The 14,209-nt window shown below is 22.2% G+C and overlaps 1 protein-coding gene across 2 annotated transcripts in view; it reads left to right on the top strand.

The window, feature by feature from the left end:
* LOC113558654 (glutamate receptor ionotropic, NMDA 2B) overlaps positions 1-14,209 on the top strand; it is a 266,124-nt gene that overhangs the window by 241,292 nt on the left and 10,623 nt on the right. For both annotated transcript variants that reach the window (XM_026964146.1, XM_026964147.1), the window contains 3 exons: positions 3,423-3,601; positions 9,372-9,559; positions 12,646-12,872. In XM_026964146.1, the coding sequence (XP_026819947.1) occupies positions 3,423-3,601; positions 9,372-9,559; positions 12,646-12,872 (594 nt within the window). The remainder of the gene's footprint in view (positions 1-3,422; positions 3,602-9,371; positions 9,560-12,645; positions 12,873-14,209) is intronic.

Below are 14,209 nucleotides of genomic sequence, written 5' to 3'. Positions count from 1 at the left end.
TAGAAAATGTCACTAAGATTTAATTCAATTTTTTATTTTAATAATGTATTAATATAACTTTAAATTTTTTATTAAATTTAAAATAAATTAAAATTTTTAATCTATTAGGTGTTATTCATAATTTGTTAATAAATACATTTGTAACATTTTTACGCTTGTGTATAAAAATACAGTGTACAACATGTATAAGGAAAATTTAAAACATCATATTTATTGACTTAGTTGAATAACTTTGTTATAATATTATATAATGGTTTCAATGAATTTTTACGCAAAATTAGTTTTTGACAAAATCTATTATATTTTGATATTGATAGACATTTAAAAATGTCGACTGTTGAGTAAAAGTTGTATTCAAATCAAAACTCATTACAGTTTAGTCCATGGTTCTTTATAAGTTTTTTTACGATAGTTATTAATAATATCAAAATACATGGTCCCATTTTTTATAACTAAGCGTTTTTTACTTAAAATATTCACAAATTTGGTATAATCACAAATATATGTAAGTTATTTTATAGATTAATATTTTAATGTAAATAATTCTTAAAATGTTTTATACACAATATTTAATTTCAACATCTAAGGTTTTCAAAATTAGTAACATGGTTTTTTATTTTGATAATTAAAAAAAAAAAAGTTTCATACATACATAATTTGTTTGTGATTGAGGTTTGAATTTTGATATTCAACCATCTAATAATGAAAAATGTTAATACCATATTGAAATAACCCATAATTATGTAAACTATAATTTTCTATACTCAACAAATTATTCAAATTTATTTCGTTACAAATTTTGATTAAAAGTTGTGTGCTTATTCAAAAAGCTTTATAAAGTAAAAACAAAAATTATATTGTTAAAATCACGAACAGTTGAAAACTATTATGTATTTAAAACTGTATACAATTTTTAATTTTTAAAGTTTAAGTCCATTAATTTAGTTATTTGATTTAAGATTGCTTATTAGTTTTCTTATAGAAACTTGAAAATTTCAAAATTCATATTCACAATTTAATTTTGTAATTATTTTGAAATGTTAACAGAATTTGATATTGCATTGGAAACTAATGATTTTAGTTATTTGATTATAATTGTATATCAATTTAGTTGTAAGTACTTGAAACTTTTCACATTATTAAATAATAATATTATAGTTTTCATATTATTATTTTATTCTACGAAATGAAATTTACAAAATATTCAGATTAGTTTTAAGCTATTTATTCCATGAACCATATTTAATACGTATTCATATAAATATAATGACTAAAAAGTTAATAACAACTAGTAACATTAAACAAGATGATAATATTATAATATTAATATATGCGATAATGTATGCGTCTTGTTTTTGAAAAAATTATTTCTAACTACCAAATTACTAATAACAAACTAAATAAATAATAAAATATCTTTTGAGTTATAAACTGACAACTATCTCCATTCACAATCGTTTTTCGTATGCATTAATTATGATTCATCATTAAGTTCAAATTCAACACATACATTATAATAATGACCTATTTGAAAAGTTACACAAGTACACCCCAAACCTATTGTCCAAAATAGTAACTTCTCCAGTTTTATTTTACTGGATCCGGATGTAAATTAAAGGACTGCTCATGGATGAAAATACAAAAAATTTACTCGGAAAAAATATAAATGGGCTAAATTCTTAATTTATTTCATCTCCATCGCATTCTCGGCATTCCCAATATTCAATGTTCGGTATTTGAATCTTATAAAATTGTTGTTTTCATTACTCTTGTTGTAAATATTTTGTATTTTTTTTTCAGTTTACGAGTTTATAATCAAAAACATTTTAGATTAAATGAGTTACCAATAAACATTATTCTCAAACCTAATATTTGTTTATGTTTCCATTGTTTTATATTTAAAATATTGCAGTTGTGTAATAATACTAAATCTATTCAATCCCATAATATTTAACTTACCTCTTTTGATTATTATAAAAATAACTAAATTTATATTCTATAAAAAAAGAATTAAAATATTTTTTTTTTTTAAATTGTATTTATCGTGAATATTATTCAGATTCAGCAAAGGTACTAAGATATTATATTAAAGATATTAACACGTATAATTGTTCAAGTAATAATAATTAATATAACAAATTTATGATTAAGTATGATTACATATTTACAATACGATTGGTATTTGTAAATAATAATGATAATATTATGATATTATAATATTACCAATGCTACTTAATAAGTAATCAATACCTAATTTATCAAGTACCTATTAAGACTTTTTAGAATTTTAAAGAACTAAATGGTATGTTTTTAATTTTTAGATTTATGTCTAAGATTTATACAATAAGATATCTCGTATTGAATTCCACACTCTGTTTTTTTAATTATTTATTTTCATGAATATTAGATTGATTATTAAAGTAAATTATTATGGACTGTAAAAAACATTTTTTAATATTCCATATTATAATAAATTGATATAAGGAAAAGGTTTTTTTGTTTTTTGATACCGGCGAATGAAGAAAATATGTTTGTGAAATATTATAACTTTGTTGAGTTTGGTCAATATGTGTATTCTCGTGACTACAGAGGCTTCTGCGAAGTCTAACATGTATTTGTATTCTCGGAAAGCTTGCTCAATTTCATATTTTATAATACTAATATTATCCATAAATTTAACGTATTTTCTAAACACATAAAGATAATAAGTAACTAATTTTTAATTAAATATTTTATGAAACGTATTAATAAGTATTTACTTACACAAATTTCGAAAACAATTTTATAGCACAATTTTTTACGTTTAGAAATCTAACATGTAATTTGTCATTAAAAAATTATATATTATTATATTATATTATAGTTATTTTAAAAATAATTATAAACATTAACGTTAAAATAAATTAATATTGCGCTTGTGTATGTATTTACACATGTTTAAAATATATACTCGTTAAATTTAAATTATTTAACTCCAGATATTAACGTCATTATATTTTATCTTAAATTATTATCTCCACAAGCATTAATTTTAATCCCAACTACAAAAAAAAAACACATACTGTTCAAAGAGGTATGAATAGCATGGAATATATTGTATAGATATGATTTATTTCAATTTCCTTCAATATTGGTTTAAATGGTTTTTATTTTTTAATTATAGCACATCAGAAAAAAATATTCCCAAATAATAATTGAAAACAATTATTTTTAGCTAAAATATTTTTTTTTTTTTTTATGTACATTTTAAATGATATAATAACTAGAAACAATGAATTTGCTTAAAAATAAGACTTTTGTCAGTTCAGTTTATTATTTATATTATCGCCGTTATTGTTAACTATTAGCTGAATACTAATAATATTAACTATTTTTATAAATTAAATTAGTAAGAACTAATTTAATGTTTTATTGTGTTACAGCTATATTGGATTCTTTGTGTAAAGAGTTTCTCAACATGAATGTGTCTGCGATCTTATACCTGATGAACTACGAAAAATATGGTCGAAGTACAGCATCAGCACAGTATTTTTTACAGCTAGCCGGATACTTGGGAATACCAGTAATAGCATGGAATGCCGACAACTCGGGATTAGAACGGGTAATAATAATATATGGTTATGTAGTTAAATATGAACGAACTACAATGTCGTAAAATCAATTAAAAAGTAAAAAAAAAATCTTTAAAGGTATCTAATGATACGAATACTCTTTTACCAAAATGAGAATTCAGGAACTATGTAGTTGAAGACTAAATTCTTGGTTATAGTTTTTACTATTAATATTAAAGTTAGATATCAAAACACTATATACGTTAAGCAAAAAATTGTTATTAAGTTTTTACCAGTGTTTAATATTATAGGTATAAACTATAATAGATTTTAATCAATTCATATTATGGTCTACTTCGTGTACTAAGGATAATACGTCCAAATTAATATATTTGAAAGATAATATATGGGGTTAATTTGGTAAACGTATTATACTATTACGGTATTATGGTAATTTTCAAATGTATTAACAATTATTAATCCATCAACATTTATAATTTGTGAAAATTCCTCAAGAATTATAAACATTATATCCAATATTACATATATTTATTGTTTTTATAAAACTTTTTAAAAATCTATTATCTTATTTTTAGTATAATTGCAAGGATTTAAAAATGTGTATCACCAGAATTTGAATAAATTCATTATTAAAGGAAAAAACAGGGGTGAGCAAACTTGGTGAATCACCCGGTGTATAATTATTTATTTTAGATTACGAAAAATAGAACATAACATAAAATATGTTACAAAATAAATATGAAAATTATATAGGTAATTAATAGTTTCAATTGAATCAATAAATGTATTGATTTTAAAACGAAGTGAGCTTTTTATATTTTTTATTAGCGTACTATGTTTACAGTTTAACAAAATAGAATATTCGCTAGTACAAACTGTATATACATATTGTGTATACACTAACTAATAATTGAATATTAAATATTTTCTTATTTCGTTGTTATTCAAAAACAAACAACTGTAGATATTTGTAATTTAAAAAAAAAAAATGTTATACTATAATTTTGTTTTTGTACGTAATATAAATGTATAATTAAAAATAGTCCTGACTTTTTTTGAATTATTTATAGATATATTACGTTTTTTATTTAACGATTTTTTTTTTTTTTTATATGTATATATATATTATATATTAATCGATGAAAAAATGTTCACTTGACCAAAAAGTTTGAAAATGTAATTCAAACAAAGAATAATGATTTTAGTTATTTTGTTGTAATTAAAAATGTTTTTCGTGGTAATACCTTTTCGCATATTATTTTTTTTTTTATACATAATAATATTTTTAAAAACATTTAAATTAATTTTATGGTATCGCCTATTTAATATAATTTATATTGTATTACTTATTTGTAAAATAAATTACTATAATAAATAATAGCAATATATTTATATGATAATAGTCTGACAGACCGTATCCGCTCAGAATTTTTTTTCGTATGCAATGATTTATCATCAAAATTAAATTTAACACATTCATTTCTGTGGCTTACTTAATGATTAGTTGAACACTTGATTTTGACTTTTACAACTGTACATCAGAGTGGTTACTTTCTTTTTCCCCTTTTTAACATTTGAATTTTTGAGGCGTTTATTTTATTTTGCATACATATATTATATACATATTTTGTTATAAGTTTATAACTTGTTATTACATTTTTATTATTTTGTAATGTATACATATTTATCAAATGATACTATGAATATTACATAGATGTCAATGTTATCTATGTACAGTATTTTGAAACGATTAAGTTATGAATTGTGAATATTATATTAATTAATGCGTTCCTAAATTTAATATGAATATTAAACAATCTTGATTGCTTATAATTTTTAAATATTGGACACTTATTTATCATTCTATTCAAATTTCCATTTCCATTTATAATAACGAAAACAAATGATAAAAATAAAGTATAATTTATACAAGCGGTCCCTATATACAATGTTTTGTAATTTCCATATATTTTTCAATGCACAAAAAATGTCCTTTAAAAAAAATGTTATCCTACCATGATAACACAAAAATACAAATAAACACTAAAAAATATTGAAACAATATAATATATAGTGTACCTATAAATATTAAATATCAATTCTTTGAGGTTAGCGTGGCAGAACACGACAGCGATATTCGCGGATACATCTTGAACATAATATTTGGATATCGTCGATAATTGCTACGCCAAAATAGCTTACGTTAGGCTTTGGTCGTGCAATACTGCAATGCGATGCGTATTAGGTACGTACTAAATTATCATGGTATTGTTCTCCAGAGAACAATTTGTTATCGTGTTAAATGTTCCAAACGTCATTTTTTCTACTGAATTTTATTTATTATTATTTTTAAGTATACTATATTACATAAATAGTATGTACCTACATACTAGTACGTAAGGGTTACCAGATTATTTTTAATCAAAACCAAGATCAGGATATATTTAAAAAGAAATAATAATAATAGCAAATTATTCTTAATCTATTAATTTAGATCTAGAGCATTTTATATCTAATTTTCTAACCCATCCGTCATTACATTATTCTTCTATTGCATAGCATGTAATAAAATATAATATACGATAGTACAAAATACTAAACCGCTACGAAAATTCGAAACTAAAAATAAAATAAGATTATCGTATCATCATCGAGTAAGATATTAGATAGGCGGCATAAAAATTATATGATATGATATGGTTAAAAAATGACCCGTTTACGCCGATCATCACATATTTTTATGACAACTAGTATTCATCAACTTTTTTTTTTGTTATATATTTAATCAAAATCAGCATTTTTAAAAGTAGAAACTTTAATCCACGACCTTTTTACGTCTCCTTGTTATGGAGACAAGTCACGAAACCGGTAATATACTACCAAAATAAATACACATATTGTGATCTTAAATAGTGTATACTTTACTACCTCAGTATTTACATATATTTTCAATTTTCACATTCATAAAAAAATTTTTTATGACGTTGAAAACAATAATTATTGATAATGTATATTCATTTCTATATATTCACACAGTTGAACTATTGAAGTTTGTTTTTTGTAAACCAAATAGAAAATAAGCAATTATAAAATATACGCATCATACGCCATTTTTTTTTCTATTTCTATAGTTATCATAACTATAGAGAATACTGACTACTGTTAGATAATTTCAACCAGTAAACAATCGTTATTTTGAATACTATTGGCTTTAGCATATTTTTCAAATATTATTTATTGAAATTCAAGATAATATTCAATTTTAAAAATGTATATAATTTGTATTTAATATTTTTTAGTGTTATCACAATACATTTTTGATTTCATAATCTGAATTAAGAAAACGTATCTTAAAATGTGAATAAGACTATAAATGACGAAAATTGAACAAATCATTTTTTATATTCATAAGTAAATAATTATTTAAAGTTTAGATGATTGGAGTTTAGCTGTCCAAACATTTAGTGAAGTAGGTACAGCTTGCCACTTTACTCTTACAATTAACTACACTTTATACAACTAAATATATATAATAAATACAATTATTACCTTTATAATTTAGATATTAAGATTTCTAAAATTCTAACTACTTTTTTTTTAATTCCATTGTATTGATTTATTCCAAATATATTTTATACTCAAATGCGCTTATTTTATTCTAACTAGGAAAGTATTATTTTATAATTTAAAAAGTACTCGATCAACTTTATTTTACAACCCTCATCGGGACTTAAATACCTAGATACGTATGTTTCTGACTTATAAAATAATCATTCATAATGTATGTGATCTAGTGAACGAATATTGTGTAATCTGTATACCTAACTATAGTTCTTGATGATATCTAAATAAACCAACCAATATTTTTAGTTTAAGTGATGTGGTATATGAATAACACGTAATTTTTATGTGCAATTTAAGTATATCTGTAAATAATTTCTCACCTAAATACGTTAAAATATTAGTATCTTATATTATAGAAAAGCATTATATTAAAACTTTTACATATTCTGTTCGTTTTAAAAATAATCGGTATTTAATTCATTTTAGAGTATTGATTTCTTGAATTTAAATTATTTTTGATTTATTTATATTATTGCATAGCACCTAATTATTTTAAATATTTTAGTTAAAACAATGTATGTGTACTTTTATGAAAAAACTACTTATAACATTAGAATTTCATTTTTTTTTGTACATATTTGTATAAAAATTAAAATAATATTTTAATAATTTGGAGGCTGCATCTTGTTAGGCTCAAAAAACCTCTAAGATTTTACTAACCGACAAGGATATTTTATCTAAAATGCACTTATAATTTTTTTTATTTTTTACTATGATAATTATAAAACACTTATTATTATTATAAAATTGTTTTCATATATAATGAAGAAATAATTTTCGTTAAAAAAAAAAAAAAAATGACATGTGAATAACAAAAAATGATTAAAAACGGTATATGTACATAATAATATTATGTACGTGACATAAAAAAAATATAATAATATGTTTTTAAATTTACGCATAGTACGGTAGTACAGCTATAATAAGATTAAATTAGGTATGTTATTGTGCTGAAAAATTGTTCAATCATAATGCAGTTTATTACAGATGATCGAACTGGTTTAATATTAACTCATCACATCATAATTATTATTAGATGACTTTAATATTCAATGTTGATTAACAAGGATCATTATAATCTGTCGTGTATTTATACTCAAATCAACACTGTGGTAAGATATAAAAAAAACCCATCTTGCAGTATTAAAAATTTAATAGATTCATCACATTCTTTTAAATCGATGGATTTTTAAGACCTCAAACACATATATTTTCACTACGTTTCGAAAATAAAAAAAATTGTCATCTAAAAAGACCATTAACATTTATACTGAGTTCACTGAAATAATGAAAAAATATTTAACCTAAAAGCATTTCCATTAAATTCAACTGAAAGTAAAACGTATTACATTTTATAATATGAAAAACGAAAATTAGTATTGAAACTAAAATTTTCTTATAGTAATGTTATATAAGCACATTAAACATTGACCATCGTTTACGGTCCGGTGTCCCATTAACACTAAAACCAATATTTATAATTTTTAGTTATTAGTAATGAATTATTAGTTAGATACCTGCTACTATATTTTATTAATTTTTTATAAGTACTAACCTAAAAGATTTTTATGATATTTTGATATTTTGCAAACATTTGCGTATTATTGTTAAATATTACGATCTCTTAACATGAAAAATAAAATATATTGCTCAGATAGTAATACCTACATGATGGTTTCGGGAGATAATTGAAATTTAATGTTCTAAGATCAAACTGGTAATATTATAATATAATTAGTGTTTTAGATTACGATGCTTGTAAAATTATTGTAAAATATTTTTGTATCCAAAAAATATATGAAATTGGAATCGCTAATTCTGTAGTTATTCACTCCAATATAATATAAATTAACGTTTTAACTTATATTTAATGATATTTCTAAATATTATAATATTGGTTGAACTAAATTACTTTAATCTGTATTATGAAAAAAAAAAAACCGTATATAGAATTTCGCATTCAGGTTCTACAACACCAAATAAAAGGAAAAATGCATTTCATCTTTCCACTTCAAAATCCACTTTTATACGAAATTGTTGAATGTGACTGACAGATAACATTTTTCCAAAATATTTTCTCCTACTTAATTTAAATATATTTTATACTTTCACATCACAAAAAATTCAAACATATTATACAGCATATTGGAAGGTAAAATATTAATTTTATTTCAGAGAGCTTCGCGGTCCAGTCTACAACTTCAATTGGCACCGTCATTAGAGCATCAGACAGCTGCTATGTTGAGTATATTGGAAAGGTATAAGTGGCATCAGTTTTCAGTTGTAACATCACAAATTGCCGGACATGACGATTTCATTCAAGCAGTCAGAGAACGAGTTGCAGATATGCAAGACAAATTTAAGTAAGTTAAAAATATTGAAACAAATTATAATTCACAATATAATACATATTGTATTATATATTCAAATTCAATAAAATTATATCATATTTTTTTATCTAATCGTATATTGAATCTAAATATTTCGATTAAATTAAAAATTTCAATTTTATTAAAAATATAAAATATATATATAACATATGTATAATTTTGCTAAAGTAATTCTTTTTAAACATATCTAAAAGGTACAATTAAAAATATTCATGATTTTATTTATTTTAATTCTTGTATCAAACGTTCAAAGTAACGTTCTATAAGTATATAGAAATAACTTGGATACTGATACATTTTAAACATGAATTAAACTCATAATAAATGGAACATCAGTTATATATTTACATGAACTTACGTTTACGTATGTAAATTTATTCAAATTGTTCAAATAAGAATTTATTTAAAGTTCGTCACACGAATAATTATTGGACAAAGACATATTATTTACGTGCTCTATTGAATACTTATACTTTATAGACTTTAAATTAAGTGAAAAAGCTATCGTTTTAATGTTTATTATTTTAAATTAATTAAAGATATTTAATTTAAATTCTTTTTAATTTTATAATTTTTATAATAGTTATAAATACATAAACATTTATATTACGTCGAAAGTCTCAAAACAAAATGTAATAAGACATAAATAGTATTTTGGCAAACTATATTTATTTTACTATTGGTCATGAAAATTATGGAAAATATAAAAGTTGGAACTCATGTTTTGAAACTGTTTTTGTTAGAAACTCGTCGGTGTTACTAATTTTAGCATATTAAACGAAAAAGTTTCTTTGTTATAATATTCTCCAAACACATTTTTATATATTCTTCGTATTTTAAATTTTAAAATTTCAAATAATAAGAGTGATATCACTCTTACGAATACGAATACGTGAATTGTCAAGTATTCGATATTTTATGATTAATATATTTCAATATTATATTAATAGCATATTTTTTTATTATTATACACTTTATTGATTTATTCTATTTTTATACAATAAATAGCATATTAGGGATAAATATAATATTTCATTAATATTTATTTATAAAAATTACATTTATGTTTTATTATTTTAAGAGTATATACAATTATTATACATTAAATATAATGTTACACTGGTATATAATAAGACGTATATAAGATTAAAAAAAAAAGGAAGAAAATTGGGGTTGTGTCTTGTGTGGTTGTGTGGCAAAAACAAATACATTTGCAATTTATTTGTACCTTAAAATCAATGTTAAATGTAATACTATGATGTCTTCAAATTGGTCAAGAAACATTCTTTTCGATTTTTTGTTTTTGTACATAGCTTTTCATGTTTGTTTGGAAAAAACATACAATCTGCATTTTATTAGAAACTTTGTTTTTAATCATGTATAAGCCATATCAACACAACAAACAATGTATTACAGTAGATAATAGCAATACCTTAAAAAAAGTATGAAAAAAAATATACCTATATATAAAATATAAATGTTTATATAAAATGTAATAAAAATAACAAAAATATCTGCAAAAAGTTAAATAAAATTTTCTCTTTTCAAATAAATAAACAATTATGATCTACAAGCACTTAACGCGTCACTAGTCAAACCAGAATCCAATTAAACACATTTTTGACTGCTTGATTTAGCTACAACTGCGCACTCTTAAACTTTATACGCTGAACATTTTTCTGTGTAAATGATTAGTGTCATGATGACTGCAGTATTTTGATGAAACTGTAATGAACTAACTATAAGTTGTTGAAGTTATGTATTGTATGAAAAACTTAACAATGCCAAAGTTACGTGAAATAGTAAATAACTTAATTGTTTAAAATTAAAGTTTAATACATCATTCAATTCAAACTTTGTTCATTTATTATAACAGTATAGTTGATTTTTGACATTAAACTCAAATACCTCTGTGTTCATTTAAATAAAACACTTAAAAAAATCATCCGATTAAAAAAATTAATAACAAACAAAATAAACAAAAACACACATAATTTTAATATAGGCTATTAAAATCATGTATTGTGCCGATATTATTATTACATTATTTCTAATTTATTAAAACTTGCCGTACCTTTATAATATTTATTTAATTCTGAAAAAAATAAAAAATAAAATATTTTTACTGTATTAATTTTGTTATAATATATTTTATAGACATACTAATTTATGGTAAATAATATCGTAGGTATGTTAAAAATTGTATTGAAACGTTTTATTTAAACTAAACTGTATTCCTGTGAATCTATAAACATCAATAATTATATATTTATATTTTTCATAATATTGAAATATATGTATAAGTTAGTCTTCAAAAATGTTGTCCAATAATATATTAATATATAGGTAGTATAATATAATTAAAGCGAGTTCCCTGGCTTAATTTTTTTATTTAAACTAGAATATTTTATTTTTTTCATTATTTTTCCAAGATATGCAGTTAAACAAAATAAAATATTCATTATATTTATGGGATAAAAATATTTCGAAACATGTTAAGATTAAAATTGCCTTTGAATATATTTTTTTAGACATATTATATTACACAGTAAAATAAATTAAGTAAAAACAGTATTACTACTAGACACTTATTTGTTTTCCAATAAACCATTTTAAATAAAGCTGTTTTATAAATTGTCTACTGTTGTTTCTAGAGTATATACCTGCCCTGTGTTCTACAAAAATAATTCGTCTTGCTGAAAATTTGACATTTTAGATAGTCTTCCTTGCAATCTATCTACTCACATAATAATGATCACGTACAAAAACTTACAGTTTGATGAGTTTAAAAGAAAAATACTACTTTAGTACATACATGAAAAAGTTAATAAAAGTTAAATAATATAAAGAATTGCTAAGTAAAGAATGCTTAACACAAAAAGTTTTTATTAATTAAAAGTTTTTTGATTTGGAGAAAAACATAATCAATTTATTTAACCTCTGTAAATTGACGATATAATATTTCATGGCAAGATTTATACTTATTATTCATGTTATATATAAAGTTATTGTGATTTAGTCAATATAAATTTAATCGAAGGTTTTTTATTAAATCATAGATTTACAATACTGAATTCAGTGTTGGTCACCAAAAACTCAGACTTACAACAGTTGGTAGCATCAGAATCACGAGTAATGTTGCTGTACTGTACAAGGGAAGAAGCACTTAGAATATTACAAGCTGCAAGAAATTTTAAAATCACAGGTGAAAATTATGTATGGGTAGTAACTCAGAGTGTGATGGAGAATTTACAAGCACCACAATTGTTTCCTGTCGGAATGTTGGGTAAGTACAATATATAAATAAATACACTTTGAATAAATTATAAGATAGATTTTAATAATTATAACAATTTGAGATATTAATTTCTGATATTATTTTAACTATAGGTATTAAATTAAGATTAAAAAAAAAAATAATAAAAATTTAATTTTTAGATATAGACAGTAGGTAGGTGTTATTTTAAATACTTTTTAATATTGTGGTATTTTTTGGTTTCTGTATAATGGTTAATTACATAAATAGATACATAATTATACGTAGTACATATCTTTGAATTTCATTGTAACATTTATTTAATATTAATTTTCTTAGTTATATCAGTTTCAAAATAATAAATAAATAAATAAATAAATAAATAATAGATCTATTAGGCGAAATGTTAACATTGGTAACTTACATTATTGATAATATATTTACTAAGACTCACAATAATATGACATTATATAAAATCCTAAGATATTTATTTAAGATTAATGTGTATTATATCACTTGTTTCTAATTCAATGATTATTTGAGTATTATATTTAAAATAATTGTCCATGATAATATAAATCGTATATTCTACTACAATCAGTACTTATTTTTAGTAAAATCTGTCTCTTGTCAGTTTGTCAACAACATAATGTATTATTGAATATAATATATTATTTTTATCTCAAGAAAAAATCTAGTTCTCTATAGTAATTATCACATCATTAAAATACTTAAAATCTCATTAAATTTAATTGTTTTTAATCAATTTTAACTGTTAATAAAACAATTATTATACATATATAGAACTCAGTGTTTGGATTTTGTATTACACTCAAACTAAGCTTACAATCATTATTTCGGAGTTATTGTTTTCATATTCTATATTTTATGCATAATTTTTATATTATCCAGTGTATGGTTTAGGGTTAGGATTAAATATTATGCCATGACATAAAAAAATAATTAAAATCTATCAGTTTGTTAAGGTTCGTTTGTTTGGATAAAATTAATTTGCGTAGCTCTATTTTCATCAAAAAAGGACTTGCTTGATTAACCACCACCCATAACGTAAACTATAATGATATGTCAGGATTATATTACGCTATAGTTAATTATTAATATTGTTATGAGGATAATTCATATTTATCAAAATAGCATATTAGTGATTTGTGTGAGCAAGAGTCATGAGCAAGAATCATGATTCGTGATAAAAAAGTGAGGGAAGTTGGAACCACTTTGCTGTACATTAACTGTTGAGTGGGTCACTATTATGGGTGTGTTGAATTTGAATGATACATCATTTTATATGAAGAACGATTCTGAACGGGAAAGTCTGATTTTTTTCCTGGTAATATTGCATTTATTAT

This window comes from Rhopalosiphum maidis, chromosome 4 (genome assembly GCF_003676215.2).
Source record: "Rhopalosiphum maidis isolate BTI-1 chromosome 4, ASM367621v3, whole genome shotgun sequence".
Taxonomy (NCBI): Eukaryota; Metazoa; Arthropoda; class Insecta; order Hemiptera; family Aphididae; genus Rhopalosiphum; species Rhopalosiphum maidis.
This window is presented reverse-complemented; position numbering and strand designations above follow the sequence as displayed.